Source organism: Cyprinus carpio, chromosome A10 (genome assembly GCF_018340385.1).
Source record: "Cyprinus carpio isolate SPL01 chromosome A10, ASM1834038v1, whole genome shotgun sequence".
Lineage (NCBI taxonomy): Eukaryota > Metazoa > Chordata > Actinopteri > Cypriniformes > Cyprinidae > Cyprinus > Cyprinus carpio.
This window is the reverse complement of record NC_056581.1, coordinates 18997818-19018076: the sequence shown is the minus strand read 5'-3', so window position 1 is coordinate 19018076 and position 20259 is coordinate 18997818. Positions and strand designations below refer to the sequence as shown.

Sequence of the window (20259 nt, the reverse complement as noted above, 5' to 3'; positions counted from 1 at the left end):
AACTAGATGAAGTTCAAGACTGTCAAACAATGAACAGCATTTATTTATCATTCAGCAACACACAATGCCCAACACATTGTTTTAGATAACCCTAACTTTATAGAGAGAATTATTAACCATTTTAGTGAAGGTTACATTATTAAATGTATTACACTTTCTATATGTGGCATTTCAAACATTCAGTATTAATATAAAAATGTTGCTGGACTGTTCAAGACGGTCAAAACAATTAACACAGCCAGCATTTATTAATCATATGGCAACTCTCCCACCACATTATTTTAGAGAACTTTATAAAGAGAAGGTTTTTTTAATGAAAAATTAATTATTCAATTTAATGAATTTAATACAATGTTCTATATGTCATTTCAAATATTCAGTACTAATATAAAAATTAAAAAGTTAATATATTAAATTAAGTTCAAGACTATCAAAACAGTTATCACAGCCATCATACAGCAACACAATTCAGACACGTTGTTTTAGAGAACTTTATAAAGAGAAAATGTAACATAAAATATTATTTCTATATGTTATATTTCAAAATTCAGTATTAATAAATAAAAGTTTCTGAAAAATAATGTCTTAAGCTAAATCAGTTTTTATGTTGTACGTGTTTGTATAGGCTACATGTATAGAGAGATACACAACTATTTTACTTTTAATTCAAATTGGAATTTCACAATTATATGCACAGGACGTTGCTCTCTCTCTCTTTCTCTCTCTCTCTCTCTCTCTCTCTCTCTCTCTCTCTCTCTCTCTCTCTCTCTGTGTGTGTGTGTGTGTCTGCGAGTGTGTGTTTCATGCAGACTGTATTCAGGTGTGTGTGTGTGTGTGTGTGTGTGTGTGTGTGTGTGTGTGTGTGTGTGTGTGTGTGTGTGTGTGTGTGTGTGTGTGTGTGTGTGTGTGTGTCGGTCTTGTGTGGTGGAGAGTCATTCAGTCTCGTTCCAGCATCAGTCGCGCATCATGGATCTGCGGGGCTCACACACTATTGGAATGATTTTACCGCTCTATCTCATCTTTTACTTCATCACAGGCTCCGTCAGCAAAGGTGAGCATCACATTATTCATAATATTTGCAGTAATTTGAGGTGAAAAACTGTCAGAATATTTGAGTGTTTTTACCGCTTGTGTGGTGTGTGTCCGCGTGAGATCCGCTCCTGATTTTGTGTGTGTGTCCGTGCGAGATCCACTGAGTGGAATAACGGCAGTAAGTTGTTGAGGAACTTTGCTTTGTGTTTGATGTATTTTAAATGATTTTATTTGGTTTGTTTTATTATATTATGTTTGGATGATGTATTAACATGTAATATGGCAGTTTGAGAGGGTAATTATTAATCCAACAGATAACGTGAAGGTGTTTTACGCATCGTATGGGTTTGTTTGTAGGTTTTACGCACCGAGATTATAGGATCCGGAATATTTGTTGTGTGCTTATTTATTTCAAATAGTGTCGGTTTTGTCTTGATTTAAGTGTCTGTTACTGTAGTACACACAAACTCGTGTATTTCAAAGGGTCTGATGCGCCGCAGCGGTTGTGTCATCAGGAGAAACACTTGCACTGTTTCATGTCGCGTTCGTGTTAAATAGTGGGTTAATTATCATCACAATCAGGAATGTTCACTTATTCATAATAATATTTCATAATAATATCGATATCATTTACGGAAGGCTATTTAAAATAGGCCTATTAACAAAACGTTTAAAAACAACAAACTTTATTAATAGTAAATTATTAACGCGCAGGAGTTCAGGTGCTTAATTAAAGGTATCATGTATCTCGTTTGATACACCAGACGCGTGTCTTGTATAACTTTTTATATCAATAAACTTGCGGTTCTTTGTGTTGGGATCGAGAAGGGGATCGCGTTTTGGTGACGCGAGGCGAAGCTGCTTATGTTGTATGGACGACGCATTGTATATTTAATTTTGATACTGAATTGTTTCCTCGCGTGAGTAAATTACTTTCCTGAAATGAGAATAGGGTATTTTTAAGATGAGTAGTGTTATTTTTTGGTTGTTTTTGGTGTGGTTTTTTGAGCAGGTTTTTAGTTGATCAGGATGTAAGACCTGCTTGCCAACCAGCTGAACACCAGCTTGGTCAAATGTGGAGAACCTGCAAACCAACTCAGGTATAGAAATGTTGATGTATTTACACAGTATAGTAATGTATGCACTGTTGTAAAATGATGTACAAAAATGGTTCCCCTGTTCCATGCAAGTCACTTTTTATAATTTGTGTTGAAAATAAAGAATATAGTAATGTATATATCTCCTAATAATATTTATATTATTTATCGAATATATAGATTTTTTTTTTTTTTTTTTTAAGCATGTGTCATTTTATCACATTGTGCTTGTATCTGGTATGAGACAGGGATGATTGACATGATTGACTGTCTTTCTGATTGAAAGGTGGAGCAACCAATCACAGTATTTAGCATGTGTCATTTTATCACGTTGTTGTATCTAGCAGTCAGTGTTCTTATTACTTGATTTTTTGATATTAACATTTCATAATTTTTATAATCATAAATTATATTTATCATTGTTGATGTTAATCAATCATAACTTTTATTGTGGTTAACGGAAACAATGGCAAAGGAAATAGAGAGAGAGAGAGAGAGAGAGAGAGATTAGTCAAAATAGAGAAAGATGTCAAATTTGCTGTAACCCAGATGTATTAGAAACATTCACACAGTTTTATTTAATTTAATACCAAGGGGGGGACCCACTAAGTATAGTGTCATAAATGTACATTAACATTAATTTTTTTTAAATAAATAAAAAACAAATAACTTGCAAGATTTACAATGTTAATAGCTGTGAAAATGGTAAATTGTGTGTTGTGTTTTTCGTTTTGGTTTGTTATTTTTACTTGTTGTTGTTGTTGTTAGAGTATTTGTGTTTGATGATTGGAAAGTGCCAATCAGTTTTTAGCTGCGTTGAGGGGCGGATTTATCTGAACCACACATTTTTGGTTTTCTCAGAAGCAGAAATCATCATAGCTGGGTAAACTAGTTGTGAACGGAAACAACAAATATAATTTTTGTGTTTCCATTTGCTCTAATGGCAAAAGAAAAAATCCATGATAGCATTTTTCTGACTTTACAAAAAAAAAAAAAAAAAAAAAAAAGATTGAATACGTTGGTCAAAATAAAAAAGATATCAAATTTGCCTTTCACTTTCAGAATTGTAGAAAGACACAATTACTGCAGCATTAATAGTTTATTATGAAAAATCAGAAATTTTCTGAAATTTAATGCCAATTTAATTTAACACAAAATAATAGTGTTATAAATGTGCATTGCATTTTTAATAAAGAAAATAAAAGAAAACCTGCTAGATATACAGTATCATCACAGTCTGTGAAAAGTGTCCATAATTGGTGTAAAAAAAATAATTCAAATAAGTGCACAGTAACGTCACTGTGTAAAAAAAAAAAAAAAAGTCAATAAAATGAGCAGAAATGTGTGTAAACAGTATTTTCGTTTATCCAAAGTACGATAACTGTCTTCTACTGGATATCTAGTTAACCTGTCAGGCTTTGGCAGATCCAGTGTCTAGTTCTTTCTCAAGCTGGTTCTTGTTAATAATGAGTTGGTTTCTAGGTGAACTGGTATGTCTCTAAACTTGTATGAGTTGCATAAAGTCAATCAGTCATGTTTGGTTGCATGTTTGCGTGTGGTTTGCATCAGGCGGTCAGTGAAGGGACTGTTACTGAGGTGACTGACTTCAGCATTTCCAGTGCAGACGGCATTTATTTAGAGGCTTTCATCTGTATTTGGTCACGGATGTTGAATCTGGATTGGAGGAATACATCAGAATGAGCTTTCCTAGAGTGGATCATGGGGAATTACACTGATGCAAGCTAATGCAGAGTGACGGCCGCCACCATAAACAGGAGACGACAGTGACGTCACGCTCTGAGCTCGTGGGTGTTGGTAATGAGATGCATACAGTATGTGTTGTAATTGAAACAGATGGTTATGAACTTTGGAAGCCCCTGGCTCACCACAGCACGCAGCACTCCAGGATTCAATATCTGAGGTGATGGATGCTGAATTCTGCTCTTCTGTCTGCACAGATTGAGGATGCATCAGAAATGAGAGCCCGCTGGTGGCCAGACACGCCTGACGCTCAAGTGCTGTAGCGTATCATGATATTTCCACTCCAAGATATCATAGCACCCAAAAACATGGTATTTCTGCATTGCATTTTTGTTGGTGATATAGATTTTACTTCTTTTTTTTTTTTTTTTTTTTTGGAGGAGAAGAAGAATCTGTGTTGCTAGGGTCATTGTTAAAGTGATCTGATTATTAGAATCATTTAAGCATGTTGCTTTGTGGTTGCTAGGGTGTTTTGGGTGGTTGCGAGTCCCACTTCAAGTTTCTGTGACTTTCCTTCTTATATACATTAAGAGAGCGAGTCTGAACACAGAATCAGTATAAAAATAAATATATACGTTTTATTTATCTTCCAATTCATGCAGTTTTCATTGCATTCTTTTTACATTTTCCACAGTCAAAATATTCTTTACTTTTTCTTTTGAAAAAAAATGCATTTGACAATGATTGGCATGTAGACAATGCTTTTAGATTTAAGCATTTTATTTGGAATTAAGTTTATGTAAAATAACAGGATGAATATTAACAGTATAAAAACTTTAATTTTAGTAATTATTATTGTAGTTTTATTGATTATTTTATACATGAATGCATTTTTTTATATATATTTATTAATGTAAGAAAGTGTGATGCCATGCTGTTGCTAAGATGTTTTAATTGTTTTTAGCATGTTGCTATGGGTGCTCTGGGTGGTTGCCAGGGTGAGACTGGTATGAGACTGATATATGTAGAGTTTGTATCAGTATACTGTAACTATATACATATCAATTTTACACTTATGTCTTCAAATGTTTTACAGTTTTCACTGCAATCCATTTACATTCCATTAATTCCCAAAGTCTCAATATTTTTTTTTTTTGCTTTTTCTTATAGTAAAAAATGCATGATATGATTGGCATGTAGATGTGGTTATGTGAATAATTTTTTTTTTTTAAAGCAGGAATTCAGTTTATATAAAATAAGAGGTTCATAACTGAATGCTGATAACTATTTTAGGTGTTTTGATTTGTTTATATATTTAAATGTATTTATTTGTTAATAAACTGTGATGCTAGGGTTATAGCCAGGGTGTTGCTAAGGCATTTTTTTAGCATGCTGTTGTGTGGTTGCTAGGGTGTTATGAGTGGTTGCTATGGCAAATCATCCCTCAAGTTTCTGTGATCTTCTAAAATATGCGTCTTCCTTGTTCAGCGTTGATCTGTGGGATTTTTTTCACCTGGTTCATCATCCAGCGTGTAAACATTCTGATGTTTATTTATATTTCTATATTTATTTATTTTTATTTATATATTTGTTTTGTCTTATTCAACTTGATATAGAATAGTTGTATTTTTTTTTTTTAATGAAACTTTAGCCTCTTTCTCACACACAGTCTGTATTTACCGGTATTTTGAAACCGATATGTGAATGGTGCTTTACCGGAAAAAGACGGATTGTCGTTGCCTGTGTGAACAGCGTATAGGATGCTATGGCCATGTCAGGGTGTTCTAATTGTTTTTAGCATGTTGCTAAGTAGCTGTCAGGGTGTTCTGGGTGGTTGCTAGGGTGAGTTCTCCTTCAAGTCTTTCTCATGAAGTGTGCATCTGTGAGGTTTTTCCACCTGTTTCATGGAGTGCACCTGATCATTTAGACGTGAACTTTGGCAGAAACTATGGGTTTTTGTAGGGTTTGTTCAGCTTTGTCTGTATGGCCACCTCTGTAAGCTCCATACAGCACAGGCCTGAAATATCCTGCTCATGTCCATTTGAGCCGCAATCAAAGCCATGCTGGGCTCAGCTGGTGCCTTTGTCAGAAGTGTGCGCTGTGAGTCCACACATGTGTGTGTTTGCATCCAATGACCCAATTTCACTCTTCATTTTGAAGTCCTCGTGCCCTAAAGAGCCATCAACAGAAGCTTCATTTCTGAAATCAATTCTATTTTTCTGTTAACCTCCAAGGTAGATTTAGCGGGATATTATTATATCTCAGTCTTCAGAATGGACTCAGGGGCTCGCTTGTGGAGTAGTTTCATACTGGAGCACGCACTTAAGCATAAAGGCTCTTTAATGGTTCTTTTCAGCAAAGCATTGTGGCCTGTTTGAGGCTCTTGAGTTGTTTGTTTCTTTAGAGATGAAAACAGCTGTTGAGGTTTCATTCTTCAGATTTCCAGAACCAGATTTCTTAAAGTTCTTCAGATTAGTGTTTTGGTTTCTGGGCTCCTTAAAGCACCGGAACATAGATGTTTTATTAAGAAATAAAAGTGAAGCCCATATGAGTTCTTTAAAGCACCAGAACATATGTGCTTTTCTGAAGAACCATATCACATTACTATTACTATTACGGTTTATTTATTTATTTATATGCAAATCAAAAAAATAAATATTTTACATAAATATAATTAAATAAACAATGTTATTTATTCATTATATACATTTTACTCTCTAATTTCATAATTTACATGCATATTATTTATTTATTTAATAATATTTATTTACTTATGTAATGTATAATATAATAAATATATAATGCATAATATATAAATGAATATTATTTTTTGTTTTTTTTGTTTTTTATATTTTCTTTTATATTTTGTTTTTTGTTTTTTGTTTTTATTAATTATATTTTATTTTATAATTTAAGTTTTTTTTTTTTTTTTTCATAAATATTTTATTAATTAATATTAATTAGTTCTCAGTGCATGCTGTTTACATACATTGTCATAGTCACAATATTTTGTAGTTTTTCTTCTATATACAGTATTTTTCTTTATTATTGTGCTTTTTCTGTAATTGACATGTTGTTATGCTAATACATTTACCTATTGGAATTGCATTTATATACAATTTATATAAAATAACAAACATGACAATAATTAAAGCTTTATTTTTTACGAGTGTTGGGGAAAATTTAAAGATCCTGATTGGTTTTTTTAAAGATCAACAAAAACCGTCTTGGGGTTTTGAGGAACACTTTGGTAATTTGGATATTTTTGATGTTTCATAGGTGCTTCAGATCTGTATGTTAGTTTCTTAGTTCTCAAATTATTTAGTTTTTATTTTTTATTTTTTGTGAAGAACTCAAGAATAAAAAACTCTTTTCGAGGCTTAAAAAGATCCCTGTGCTTCATCAGGCTGTAAAACACGTTTCGATCCTTTGTTTAACAGTGTATAAGCTCTCGTATGCTGTGATAGTATTTCTTTTTTGACACGCGTCCTTTGTTTACCTATTTGTAATAGTAATAGGCCCAGAAATGTGACTGTTACTAATACAGATGACAAATACAGTGGTCAGTGAATTAACAGAGTAGTGCAACAGCAGTTTTTTCACATTAAGCCCAGGCTGTTCATTCTGCCAAAGCAATTATATTCAGCACCGAGCCAGACTGGTGAGATCCGGGCCGGTTTGTTGGCTCAAAATCAATCACGTCTAAACACTCAGTGTCTGCGCTAAGCATATCAGGAGGGTTTCCCTATCTGATCTCGGGTCAGAAAGACTGACATCCTCTACTATGTTATCTTTACTTCCAGGTCGTTTATCATTGCTGAAAGCTCAATTTAATCATGACTGTGTGGCTTCTTACTCTTGGAGGTGTCGCGCGCTCTATGATAAAACTGAGTTGCCACCAGAGTGTCGCGGAAGCTTAGTCATAATTGTGAAGTATGTCACCATGTCTTGCTAAAAACGGCCAGCAGAATCAATTTAAGAGCAGGAAGAAAGGAGATGGCCAGCGAGGGATCTAGTTTGGCTGGATTTCAGTTCCTCTAGATGTTGGGAAGTGGGTTGTGCTGATGAATGATAACATGAGGAAAAACCTTGTCTTTAAAGGTGAAGTGTGCACATATCTAATGTCACTATAATTGACTATTGAACGTTATTTTTTAGGAGAACTTTTAAAGATACCCAGTTCTCAGGGAATGTTCTTGTAAAGTTCTTGCAAAGTTATGAACAAACATTCTTCCAGTAACATGCATAGAACGTTCGTTCAAAGTTATCTGGTCCTTTAAGGGTTCGTTGACCCAAAAATGGAAGTTACTCCATGATTTACTCACCCTCAAGCCATCCTTGGTGTATATGACTTCCTTCTTTCAGATGAATCCAATCAGAGATGTATTTAAAAAAATGTCCTGGCTCTTCCAAGCTTTATAATGGCAGTAAATGTTATTTTTCAATAGTCCAAAAGACGTCAAATAAAGTGCATCCATCCATAGTAAAAAGTGTCCTGGACTGCTCCAGAGGTGAATAAATGCCTCATGAAGTGAATCAATGTGTTTTTATAAAAAAAAGAATCCATATTTAAAACTTTATGAACCATAATCTCTTGCTATTGCTGATGTCGTACGCGTGTTCATTCCAGAGGATCAAAGGTTTTCTTATCAGTAATTATTTTTGGCCGTAAGGTTCATGAGATGCTCTTTGATTTGGAGATTAAAATGTTTTGTTTAATAGGTTCTTTAGATCAGTTTTTGGTTTCTTGGTTTCTTCATAGCTAGAACTAGAGAATAAAAGCTCCTTTAAAAGTTCTCCTGATCATTAAGGCCCATATTTTTGTTTAATAGTTGAGAGTTCTGAAAGAAATTAGTCAGCATTTTTGTAGTGTTTTTTTATAAAGCTGATAGTTGTGAAGAATGAAATTATTATGCTTTCAAAACATTGATCTGACATGTCAACTTCTGATTCTGCCAATGGCTGAATTGTGGGCGGGACTATCTGTTTGATTGACCAATGGAAGAGTGTTCAGGAAAAGTCTTTATTTTTGCAGTTTCATTCGGTAAAGCTAGTGGAAATAAGTCACAGAATACAGAAATCACACGCTAATATGTGACCCCGGAGCACAAAAGCAGTCTTAAGTCTCTGGGGTATATTTGTAGCAATAGCCAAAAATACATTGTATGGGTCAAAATTATAGATTTTTTTTTTAACATTTTAATCATTAGGATATTAAGTAAAGATCATGTTCCATGAAGATATTTAGTAAATTTCCTACCGTAAATATATCAAAACTTAATAATAAAACATAATATGCATTGCTAAGAACTTCATTTGGACAACTTTAAAGGTGATTTTCTCAGTATTTTGATTTTTTTTTTTTTTGCACTCTCAGATTTCCAAATAGCTGTATTCGGACCCTCAGATTCCAGATTTTCGGCATACATCAATGGAAAGATTATTTATTCAGCTTTCAGATGATGCATAAATCTCAATTTCGAAAAATTGACACTTAAGACTGGTTTTGTGCTCCAGGGTCACATATTGTTAAACTAAGGCTTGGCAGCTGTTTTGTTTGCTTGTTTCACTGAAACATTTTAAGTGGATCAAAAAAGTTCTTCAAAGTTGTCATAAAATGAAAACAGGAATTGTTTTTTTTTTTTTTAGGACTTTTTTTATTTTGTTTTTTTGATGGTTGTTTATTAGCATGATTATTATTAGTATATTGTAGTTATTTATAAAGCACAAATTAATGCCTCAACAACTACCTTTCTAACTATTAATAAGCAGCAAATTAGGAGTTTGTTGAGGGGAAAACTCTTAGTTAATAGTGAATATATTTCCTAATCTAAACTGTAACTAAAAATCTTTGAAAATCTTGTAAAGAATTTTCACTAAGAATTTGCGTTATTTAATATATGAACTTTATTAAATAACAATTTATTAAAAAGGAAAATTGAAAATACAAGAAAGAAAAATTAATTCAAAATATTACAAAAAGCTATAATAGTATCTGATTCATACTAAAACAATGCTGATAATTACAAAGAAATGGCAATTAAATTTTGTATTAAATGTAACACTTTGAAGTGGAAAAACTAAAATAGTGCTTTCTTGTAAAACACTTTAATAATCTTTATTAACAACTTTGAAGATTTTTTTTTTATGCTGTAGGTTCCAGTTTGTGTTGATTGAACATCACTTAGCCTAACAATAACTGTATGTGGAAATATGATTTGTATCTCCTATGGTGAGGTCTCAGCCTCATCAGGATTTATCGTTTATCAATTCTACCAGTTGTTTGTATGGAGCGAGACATAAACCCTCAGCATAAGATCAATTTGCTGCGAGTGCGCTCCGTATTTCCCCGTAAAGCACGTTGTCCATTATGATTCATGATCTCAAAGAGCCTGGACGTCGGCATGGGGCGAAGCCGAGAATAAATCACCCTCATACGTCTTCTTTACTGTCAGTTATGAAAATGTGTGAATAGAAAGTCAAACGGGGAATGGGAGTCTTATGGAGTCAAGGTTACACACGAGTGGCAGTTGTGTTTGTTTTTTTTCTCGCTGAACTCGCGCCTGCTCCTCACGCATTTGCATTTATTAATATGGGCCGCAGTATTTAAGCGCAAAATTGGCAGGAAATTACGCCGCAGACGTCAGACTCAAGGCCAAATATCTCTTAAGGCTTCGGCACCCAAGAGCAAAGCACATTCATCTCACACACCTGCCACGGCTGATAGGTGATACAGCCCAGAGAATTCATCATCCTGAGCCATATTTTGTCTACAGAATATACTGCACTTGCTCAAATATTTCTTTAGATGTTTGTGTTGTGTGTGTTTGTGGTGTAATTTTGGGAGGAAATCTGCGCACGTCCAACTTAAAGGGGGAAAATGTTAAATCTGTTCTTTTGCTTACGTTATTGGAGCACAGAAGGTGAATTTTTGAAGAATTTTGAAAAAAAAAGTCCATCCAATTTAGATATATTATTCATATAACATTGATAATAATCAGAAATGTGTTTTGAGCAGCAAATCAGTATATCAGAATGATTTCTGAAGATCATGTGACACTGAAGACTGGAGCAATGATGCTGGAAATACAGCAGTGCATCACAGGAATAAATTACATTTTAAAATATATTCACACAGAAAACAACAATTTTAAATTATAATAATATTTTTAAAAAATTCACTAAATAAATGCAGCCTTGATGAGCAGAAGGGATGTTTTTTAGAAACATTCAAAATCTTACTATGTGGATGTATATATATATATATATATATATTATATATATATATATATTTATATATATATATTTAAAGGTATAAAACAAACAAAAAATAGCTGTGCATATGTATGTTGAGTGTGTTTTGTATGTTGTGTAGACAGTTTTATGTGAGTATATGATTCTTTATGGTGTTTTTTGGAGCTTGACTGTCGTGGTCATTATGAATTGTTGTATATAAAAGAGCAGCATAAATTCCCTTCAAAAAAAGCCCCCTGTGGTGTCACAGAACAAGATAGCAGCATGTGGGTCGGAAGCGAGTAAATCAACGTAGAGTTTTCATTTTGGAGTGAACTATTCCTTTAAATGTGCTCCATGTTTTAGATCAGCAGCCTCAAACTCTCGCTAATAGATGCTCGCTCACAGATGTGCGCTTGAAGGAGAGCAGATAAAACACGACAAAATCGACAGCGGGACGATGCAGGAGGAGCGACTCCCGAGCCGTGTCACATTCTACACGCGTATTTCATTTCACTCTTCAGTGCTTCCCCTGTGGCAGGGTGGGAACGGAGAGTGACCTGCCAGCAAACTAGGTCAACGGAGGAGCGTGCACCTGTTCACCCGTGAAGAAAGCAGCTAATCAGATACTTCTGAGTTCTCCAGTAGTTTGGCGTCGGGCGTCTGGATGTGGCTTTTCCTCGTGCGTGCAGTGAAAGTGATTAGTTGTCGGTAATGGAGGGGAATGGTGTTAGTGACACGGCTCGACCTGCCTGCTATCTACACACACACAGATCTTCGTAAATTGTTTATCTGTCTGTGGTTTCGCTTTCTGATGTTGCTCTAGTGGTTGAAAGACTCCATGATATCAAGAGTTTTGTGGCTTTCGGTTTGTGTCTGCTACTAGTATAATATGTGTATTAGTGCTGCAGTATGTATTATGTACACTGTGCCTAGTACGCAGGTTTTCTATATGCATAGAAAAGCCAAATGATTAACTACATTGGTCAAAATGTGGACTAAACAGTGTGCAATACTGTATCCCACAAAGCACTCGACTTGTCCTTTCATTTAAAGTGTTGTGAATATTAGCTGATTCATTATTTAATAAGCCTTGCCAAAACTGTTAATTTTTTTTCTGTATTTATTACATAATAATATTTATTTATTTTTGCTTTTACATATATAGAAATAATATTATTTATTTATTTGAATACACTTATTTATATATTTTATTTGTATTATTTACATAAATATGAAAAGAATAATATTTTGTTGTTTTTACATATTTGCATGTTTTTAACAATTTAACATAAATGTACATTTCAGATTGTTTCTCACATACATATACATTCAAATTCAAATACAATTCTTGTATTTTATATTTTGTACACAAATATAAATACAATTATTTAGTTATTTTTGGTACATAAATATAATTAAATAACATTTGTATTTTTTTACATATTTACTTTTTTATTATTATAATTATAAATAATACTATTTACTTATTTAAATACATTAATTTCTATATTTTTGTTGTATATATTTACATGAATATCAATAATAATATTTAATTTTTTAATAATATTTAGTTTTTCATATAATTAAATATTATTTTTTACACATGTACATATTTTGTTTACAATTTGTTTACATAAATATAATATTGTTTTAAATAATAATAATGTTATTTGTTTACTGAAATGTTTATTTTACGTTTGTATTGTAAATAAATACATAAAAATAAAAAAACATAAAAACTTTCCGTTTAGACTTAGACTCCATTAATTTAATAACTGCTTGTTTTCTTTAAAAATAAAACAAAAAAACTAACACTAGCTTCTCTAATCTTTTTGTATTCTATCTGTTTTCTTTTTATTTATTATAAAATTAACAAAAAATAAATAAAAAACTTGCTACGTGTAGTACATTAAGCTAACTGAGACTTGTTATAACACTTGCGTATCATTGCTCTTTTGTTGATTTTGATTGGTTGGATAAAAGTGTCTGCTAAATGACTAAATGTAAATGTATTATTATTTAATTTTTTATCTTATTATTTTACATTAAGTAAAACATTAAATATATATTTTTTTGTTTATTTAAATTATTCTATTTTAGTGATTTATTTATTTACATTTCTCATGATCTAATACATACTGTTTCAGTCCTTTTTTAAAAAAAATTGATGGTAGTACAAAGCATACACAGTAGGAGGCTAGTATTCAATGAGATCATTGCCGTGATCCCATATGCATTAGCGTGTTGTTTGTTTGTTTATTTGCTTTCAGTCACCAAAGTTTGCTGAATTTCATTGCGAGTCTGGCTCCCATCGGAGCGTCTTACTCGTGTTTACTACGCTGCTGATGTCACTCGTTCAGATGAGGACTCGTATATCACTGGCCTTCATGACAGCAGCTCATTAGTAGTTAAAACAAGCAATTACAACATGCATGTCAAGAACATTTATGTTTAATGTGATTTCCCCTCCGAGGGTGTCCGTCCATTAAGAAACTCAGCATTCATCACACAGATCCTCCTGTCAGGGATTATCATTTATAATAAGGGCTTCTCAAGCTTACAGACCCCTGCAAGAATCAAACGGCTTGATTTGAGGAGTCGAGGCTCCTTAGTATGCAGATAAAACCACACGAGATGAAACACGCGTCCCTGGAGGACCAGAACATGAACGTGTAGAAGTAGCTTGGGATTTATATTCCACTCGCACTGCAGCTTTTAGAAATGATGCATTTAAAAATATGTGTTCTATTTCGAACAGCCTGATGTCACTGGAGAACCTTTGATGCTCCACAAAGAACTTCTCATTCTTTCTAGGTGTTGAGAAAAAAACAGTCTGGTGCTTTAAAGATCAGAGAAACCAAAACACTGATCTGAATAACTACATGAAGCAGTAAATAATCAAATAACAAGAATGTTTAATTATCTAACAGGAATGCTGAGGCTAGCTGTCACACTTTTTAATCCAGGGATTGATTGATTGATTGATTGATTGATTGATTGATTGATTGATTGATTGATTGATTGATTGATTGATTGATTGATTGATTGATTGATTGATTGATTGATTGATTTTCCATTTGCATTTATTTTCTAAAGTCAATTTCTGGATAGATTCAAACATTATTGTCTTGAGTAAAGTAAAGTAAAGTAAAGTAAAGTAAAGTAAAGTAAAGTAAAGTAAAGTAAAATAAAATAAATCTTTGTTTAACACACGTTGAACCCTCGAGTGGGGATTGTTGTCATGCAATATGAAGTATAATATAATATAATATAATATAATATAATATAATATAATATAATATAATATAATATAATATAATATAATATAATATAATATAATATAATAATATTTTATATAGTATATATTTTTCTACAAATATGATGTTATTTAAATATACAATATATCTGAATAATTATTGGATGGATAGATAGATAGATAGATAGATAGATAGATAGATAGATAGATAGATAGATAGATAGATAGATAGATAGATAGATAGATAGATAGATAGATAGATGACATATTTTCAAGCATCAAAACCGCTTTGATTTCATTACATGGAGAAACTTAAGATTCACTGAGATATTTTGCATCTGCTCCTTAATTCCCACTGCTATGCAGTATGAAGTATTTAACAGATAAATACTAATTTATATTGTTAAATGCTTATAGCATGATGCAAGTTTGCGGTAGATCCAGGAGAAAATGACTTATGCCACATGTTTGATCAGAACAGCTTTCAGAAGTCACACAGTCTCAGGCGTCCTTATAAACCTCCACCCCAAAAACATATTACCACCCTTGGATCGTCTTATGATAATCTCAGCTAGTGCTGAATTATGAATGCTGCAGAAAATCTGAATTTATGTGTAGAGTTTCAGGCCATATTTCACTGGCTTTTGAGTCAGAAACACAGTCGTATGCAGCAGTGCAGGGACATTTCCAGCTGCTGGACCATAAAACGAGTTAAACCTGTGCTGAGCTGAACTCACACCCAAATATACTGAGTTATAAACCAATTCTCTTTGCTAACTTGTAGCGGCAGCGGCAATTAATATTTATTCATTGCGTACTTCATATGTACTGCATAGAAGAGGGAGTTAAGAAGCAGATGGGAAATGTCTCAGTGAATCTTAAGTTTCTCTCCGTAATGACATCAAAGTAGTTTTGATGCTGGAAAAAATGTCACAGGTGCATGAAAACAATGCATTCATATGGAGAGAATAAAGAAACATAGAATGTGTCGTCTCATGTGCATTTCTTTATGTATGTAATTGCTGTTAATTGTTTTTTTTAATTAATTTATTTTTAATGTTTTGTTGTTGTTGTTGTTGTTGTTGTTGTTGTTGTTTTTAAACATTAATACTTTATTCATTATTATTGACTTTATTTTTTAATATAAATATTTCTTTTGATTTGATTTTATTTCTTTTCAAAACAATTTGATTTGTTTTGTTGTAGTGAACAAAATAAATTATTATTATTATTATTATTATTATTATTATTATTAACAATATCAATATTATTATTTATAATAATAATAATATAATAATAATAATAATGATCATTTGTATATATACATATATTGCTGCTTTTTTGTTTGTTTAAAAAGTAAATATTTATTATTATTACTGTTGTTGTTGTTTTAAAAAATAATTATTTTACAATTATATTTATTATTATTTTAAATGGATGTATTGTAGTGGACTATCAATTAATATTTATCTACTGCATACTTCAACTGTATGTATATATATATATATATATATCTATATATATATATATATATATATATATATATATGTATAATTTTTTTTACATAATTTTTTTAACAATACTTTTTAAACAAAAATGAATTGTTGTGGACTATTTTTGAACTTGTACAAGCATTTAACAATATAAATTAGTATTTATCTGTTAAATACTTCATACTGCATAGCAGTGGGAATTAAGTCAAGTCACTTTTATTGTCACATCACCACAGCATGTGCCTTGGTGAGTGAAATTCTTGGGAGCGTGCTCCAGAAATTGCAGAAACAATTTACATATAACCATGCAGACTTCAACAGATGACAATGTGCAATATGCGCATACATATAGTCAGTACACACAGTGTACTATTAGACATACTTACAGTTAGCACTACACATTATACACAGTATGTACACATTCTAAATTATGTAGACATATATACACATAAAATATGCTAAGGTGCAACAGATTATAACAGATTATGAACTGGATACACAAAATGTCATGGATGTGCATTGAATGGTATCCAGTGGTAGCAGGTAGATTATTGTACTAAATGCAGTGTGTATGTATAGTCCAGTATTGAACTGTTGAAGTTAAAGTGCAGTGTGTGGCATACCATATTGTGGGAGTATGCTGTAGGGTGCTGTAGGGTGTATTAGTTTTGACTGTTCATTAGTCTGATAGCCTGGGGGAAAAAGCTATCCTTCAGTCGGCTAGTGCGGGATCGGATGCTGCGGAGACGTCTTTCTGAGGGCAGCAGAGAGAGCAGTCTGTGGGACGGGTGGCTGGAGTCACTGATGATCCTCCGGGCTTTCCTTATACACCGCCTGGTGTAGATGACCTGGAGGGAGGGAAGCTCACCTCCCTTTGCAGAGCTTTGAGATTGCCAGCGGTGCTGTTTCCAAACCAGGCAGTGATGCAGCCCATCAGGATGCTCTCTATAGTGCAGGTGTAGAATGATCTGAGGATGCTGGGGCTCATATGTTGCTGTGGCTCAGTGGTAGAGCATTGCGTTAGCAGTGCAAAAGGTTGTGGGTTCAATTCCCAGGGAACACACACAAAAAAAAAAAAACATAAAAAAATGTTAGCCTGAATGCATTGTAAGTGACTGTAGGTCGCTTTGGATAAAAGTGACTGCTAAATGCATAAATGTAAATGTCATTCCGAACTTCCTCGGCCATCTCAGGAAGAAGAGGCATTGATGTGCCTTCTTCAGCACTGCATCAGTGTGTGTAGACCAGGTGAGATCCTCACTGATGTTAACGCCGAGGAACTACCCTTAAAGCTGTTTACCCGCTCCACAGGTGTCTTGTAGATGGTGATGGGTGTGTGTTCTCTGCTCTGTCTCCTGAAATCCACCACCAGCTCCTTGGTCTTGTCGATGTTGAGTGAGAGGCGGTTCTCCTGACACCATTTAGTCAGGGTGCTCTTCTCCTCTCTGTAGGCCATCTCATCGTTGTCGGTGATCAGGCCTATCACCGTTGTGTCGTCAGCGAATTTGACGATGACGTTGGAGCAGTGTGTGGCTGTACAGTCATGTGTGTACAGGGAGTACAGGAGTGGGCTGAGGACATAGCCCTGAGGAGCACCAGTGTTGAGGGTCAGCGGGGATGAAGCATTGTTGCCCATTCTGACCACCTAATTTCTGCCTGTCAGGAAGTCCAGGATCCAGCTGCACAGAGATCTGTTTAGTCCCAGAGTCTGGAGCTTCGCAACAAGTGTGGCAGGCACTATGGTGTTAAATGCTGAGCTGTAGTCCACAAACAGCATTCTCACATAGAGAGCATTGTGTAGGGTGAAAACAATAGCATCGTCTGTGGAACGGTTGCTACGATATGCAAATTGTAGCGGATCCAGTGAGGCAGGCAGCACAGAGCAGATGTAGTCTCTGACGAGTCTCTCAAAACACTTGCTGAAGAAGGGTGTAAGAGCAACTGGCCTCCAGTCATTCAAGCATGTGATTTTATTTTTCTTTGGTATGGGCACAATGGTGGATTTTTCGAAGCATGAGGGAACCACAGACAGAGAGAGGGAGAGGTTGAAAATCTCTGTGAAAACACCGGCTAGTTGGAATGCGCATGCTCGGAGCACACGGCCTGGGATGCCATCAGGACCTGCAGCCTTGCGGGTGGAGCAGATGGAAAATAATCTGAAGTTTCTCCCCGTAATGAAATCAAAGCGGTTTCGATGCTTGAAACTATGCCACAGAAGCATGAAAACAATGCATTCATATGGAGAGAATAATAATACATGCATAGTCTCTTATGCATTTCTTTATGCATGCAACTAATGTATGTTTCATGCATGTTGCGGCATCCAAGCAAGTCTCCACACAGAATGCATGATGCATTGACACTCTTGTCTCGCTGCTGTATTTATGTGTTATTCATGGCTAGCCGTCACAGGGATGTGTCTTGACGTTCGTGCCCAACTTGTTAGATATTGTTGCATTGAGTGAATCTGATGTCTCTACCCTCATTGTGCTCTGCCCGTCTTTTAGAAGAGAGTCTGTCATCATGACATTTTTCCTTAATTGTTTTGCATTGTTAAACAGAATAATTCTGCACAGCTGAAGGCTGCACTGTGGCCCGGCTGTCAGGTGTGTTTACCCGAGATAAAGGCTCGGATCAAAGGCAGATGCGCAGCCACTGACGCGCTGACAATGTGCTGCTTGGGGAGTTTGCTCAGTAGTTTCTGTGTAAGTTTGAATAAATAATGGGGGCAGATTGGATGTAGCCACTCATCAGATGGCACGGCATTAGTCACTGAGTCGCAGAGCTCTGGTAGCTTTTGGACGTATTGTGCCGTTTAACAGGTTGAGTCTTCACAGAAGCGTGAGACAGCTGTAGTGACACACAGTTAATGCTGCATCTGCTCTTCTGAGCTTCAGCTCTTACTGTCCAACACTTCAGTGAGATCTCCATAATGCACTCTATCTCATTTTTGGATGAATACCATGGTGAAGTAAATTTTTATTACATATTATATTTTTACATTTTTTAATTATTATATATTTTTAGATTTGTTTTTTATTTTAATTTTAAATTATTTTAAAAAATATTTTATTTTTGTTACTATTACTATTATTATTTATATTTAAATGCTATTTTATTTAGTTTTTTTAGTTTTAAATATTAATATTTATTTTATTATTTCAATTTATTAATCTATTGATTTTCATTTTTATTATTTTTAATAATTTGTTTACATTTATTTATTTGTTTGTTTTTATACATATTTTTTGTTTTCAGTTATTTTAAATAATTATCATCATTTATTTTTGAAAGCTATTTCTTTTTTTGTTTTAAATATTAATATTTATTTTATTCATTTTATTAATCTATTGTTTTTCATTTTGATATTTAATAATTTGTTTACATTTATTTGCTTGTTTTTATATTTTTATTTGTTTTCTGTTATTTTAAATAATAATAATAATAATTATTATTATTATTATTATTATTATTATTATTAATGTCATAATCATCATTTATTTTTGTTTTATTTGTTTTAAATAAGAATATTTATTAGGTTTATTGTTGTGTATATTTATTTTAATTATATATATATTTTTTTTATTATTATTTTTTTTTTTTTTTTTTTAAATTTTTTGTGTTTTATATATTTTTTTTTTTATTTTTGTATATTTTTTTTTAAAAAAAAAGTGTTGTAGTGAAGGAAAAACTGCCAACAAGTGTTGCACCATCCATACGTACCCCTTAAGTACTGTGTAAAAAAACGTCCCATGTTGCACTGCATGCGCATGACATGAATGTTGAAAATGTGAAAATCTCATTTTATTTGCATTTAGAGTGCTGCTGATTGCATGAAGTGGCTTGTCAGAATCAATATGAAAAGATGGAGATGCAGTCATTGAGGGAAGTCTCTGAAGAGCTCATAACTCATTCTGTTTTACCAATTATTGGACACAGAAACCAGTCTGAAAGCATGCTATTGGCTGAAACCATTTCCAGCCCATCCAATCAATGCAAAACCACGAGCTGTCCACGGAAACACTGCTAATGATTGTGTAGAACAATGAATGAATATTGGCTTGTATACAGGGAAAAGGAGGCCAATGCAAAAACAGATGCACTCAAACATGCACAATCTGCTCGTTTCATAAATGCACTTTCACAACCTCTGTCTCGATTTTTTATTGACAACACGAACATGTCAGCATGAAACACAGCTTGCAACACATCCATAATGCAATGCATTTGCAATTTATTTTCATTGGATATTTAAAATGTTTTTGATTTGGACTTTTATTTTATTACCTTGCACTGTTCCATCACTTACTTGGGTTCATATTAGTCAGTTTTGAGTTCCTGTTAACGTCAGTGTTCATGAATTGATGGTTTCTGTTGTTTTCATCTCTTGCACTGGAGTTCAGCTCTTCTCTGACTGTTTGAAATGGTTTAATAGGCCCTCAGC

At 33.5% G+C, this 20259-nt stretch overlaps 1 protein-coding gene across 1 annotated transcript in view; it reads left to right on the top strand.

Moving 5' to 3' along the window:
• The first annotated feature begins 932 nt into the window (after positions 1-932).
• Positions 933-20259, top strand: part of cntnap3 (contactin associated protein family member 3) — a 113169-nt gene continuing 93842 nt past the window's right edge. Inside the window, 1 exon segment of the mRNA XM_042765648.1 lies at positions 933-1051. Coding sequence (XP_042621582.1) covers positions 967-1051 — 85 coding nt within the window. The 5' untranslated portion in view covers positions 933-966.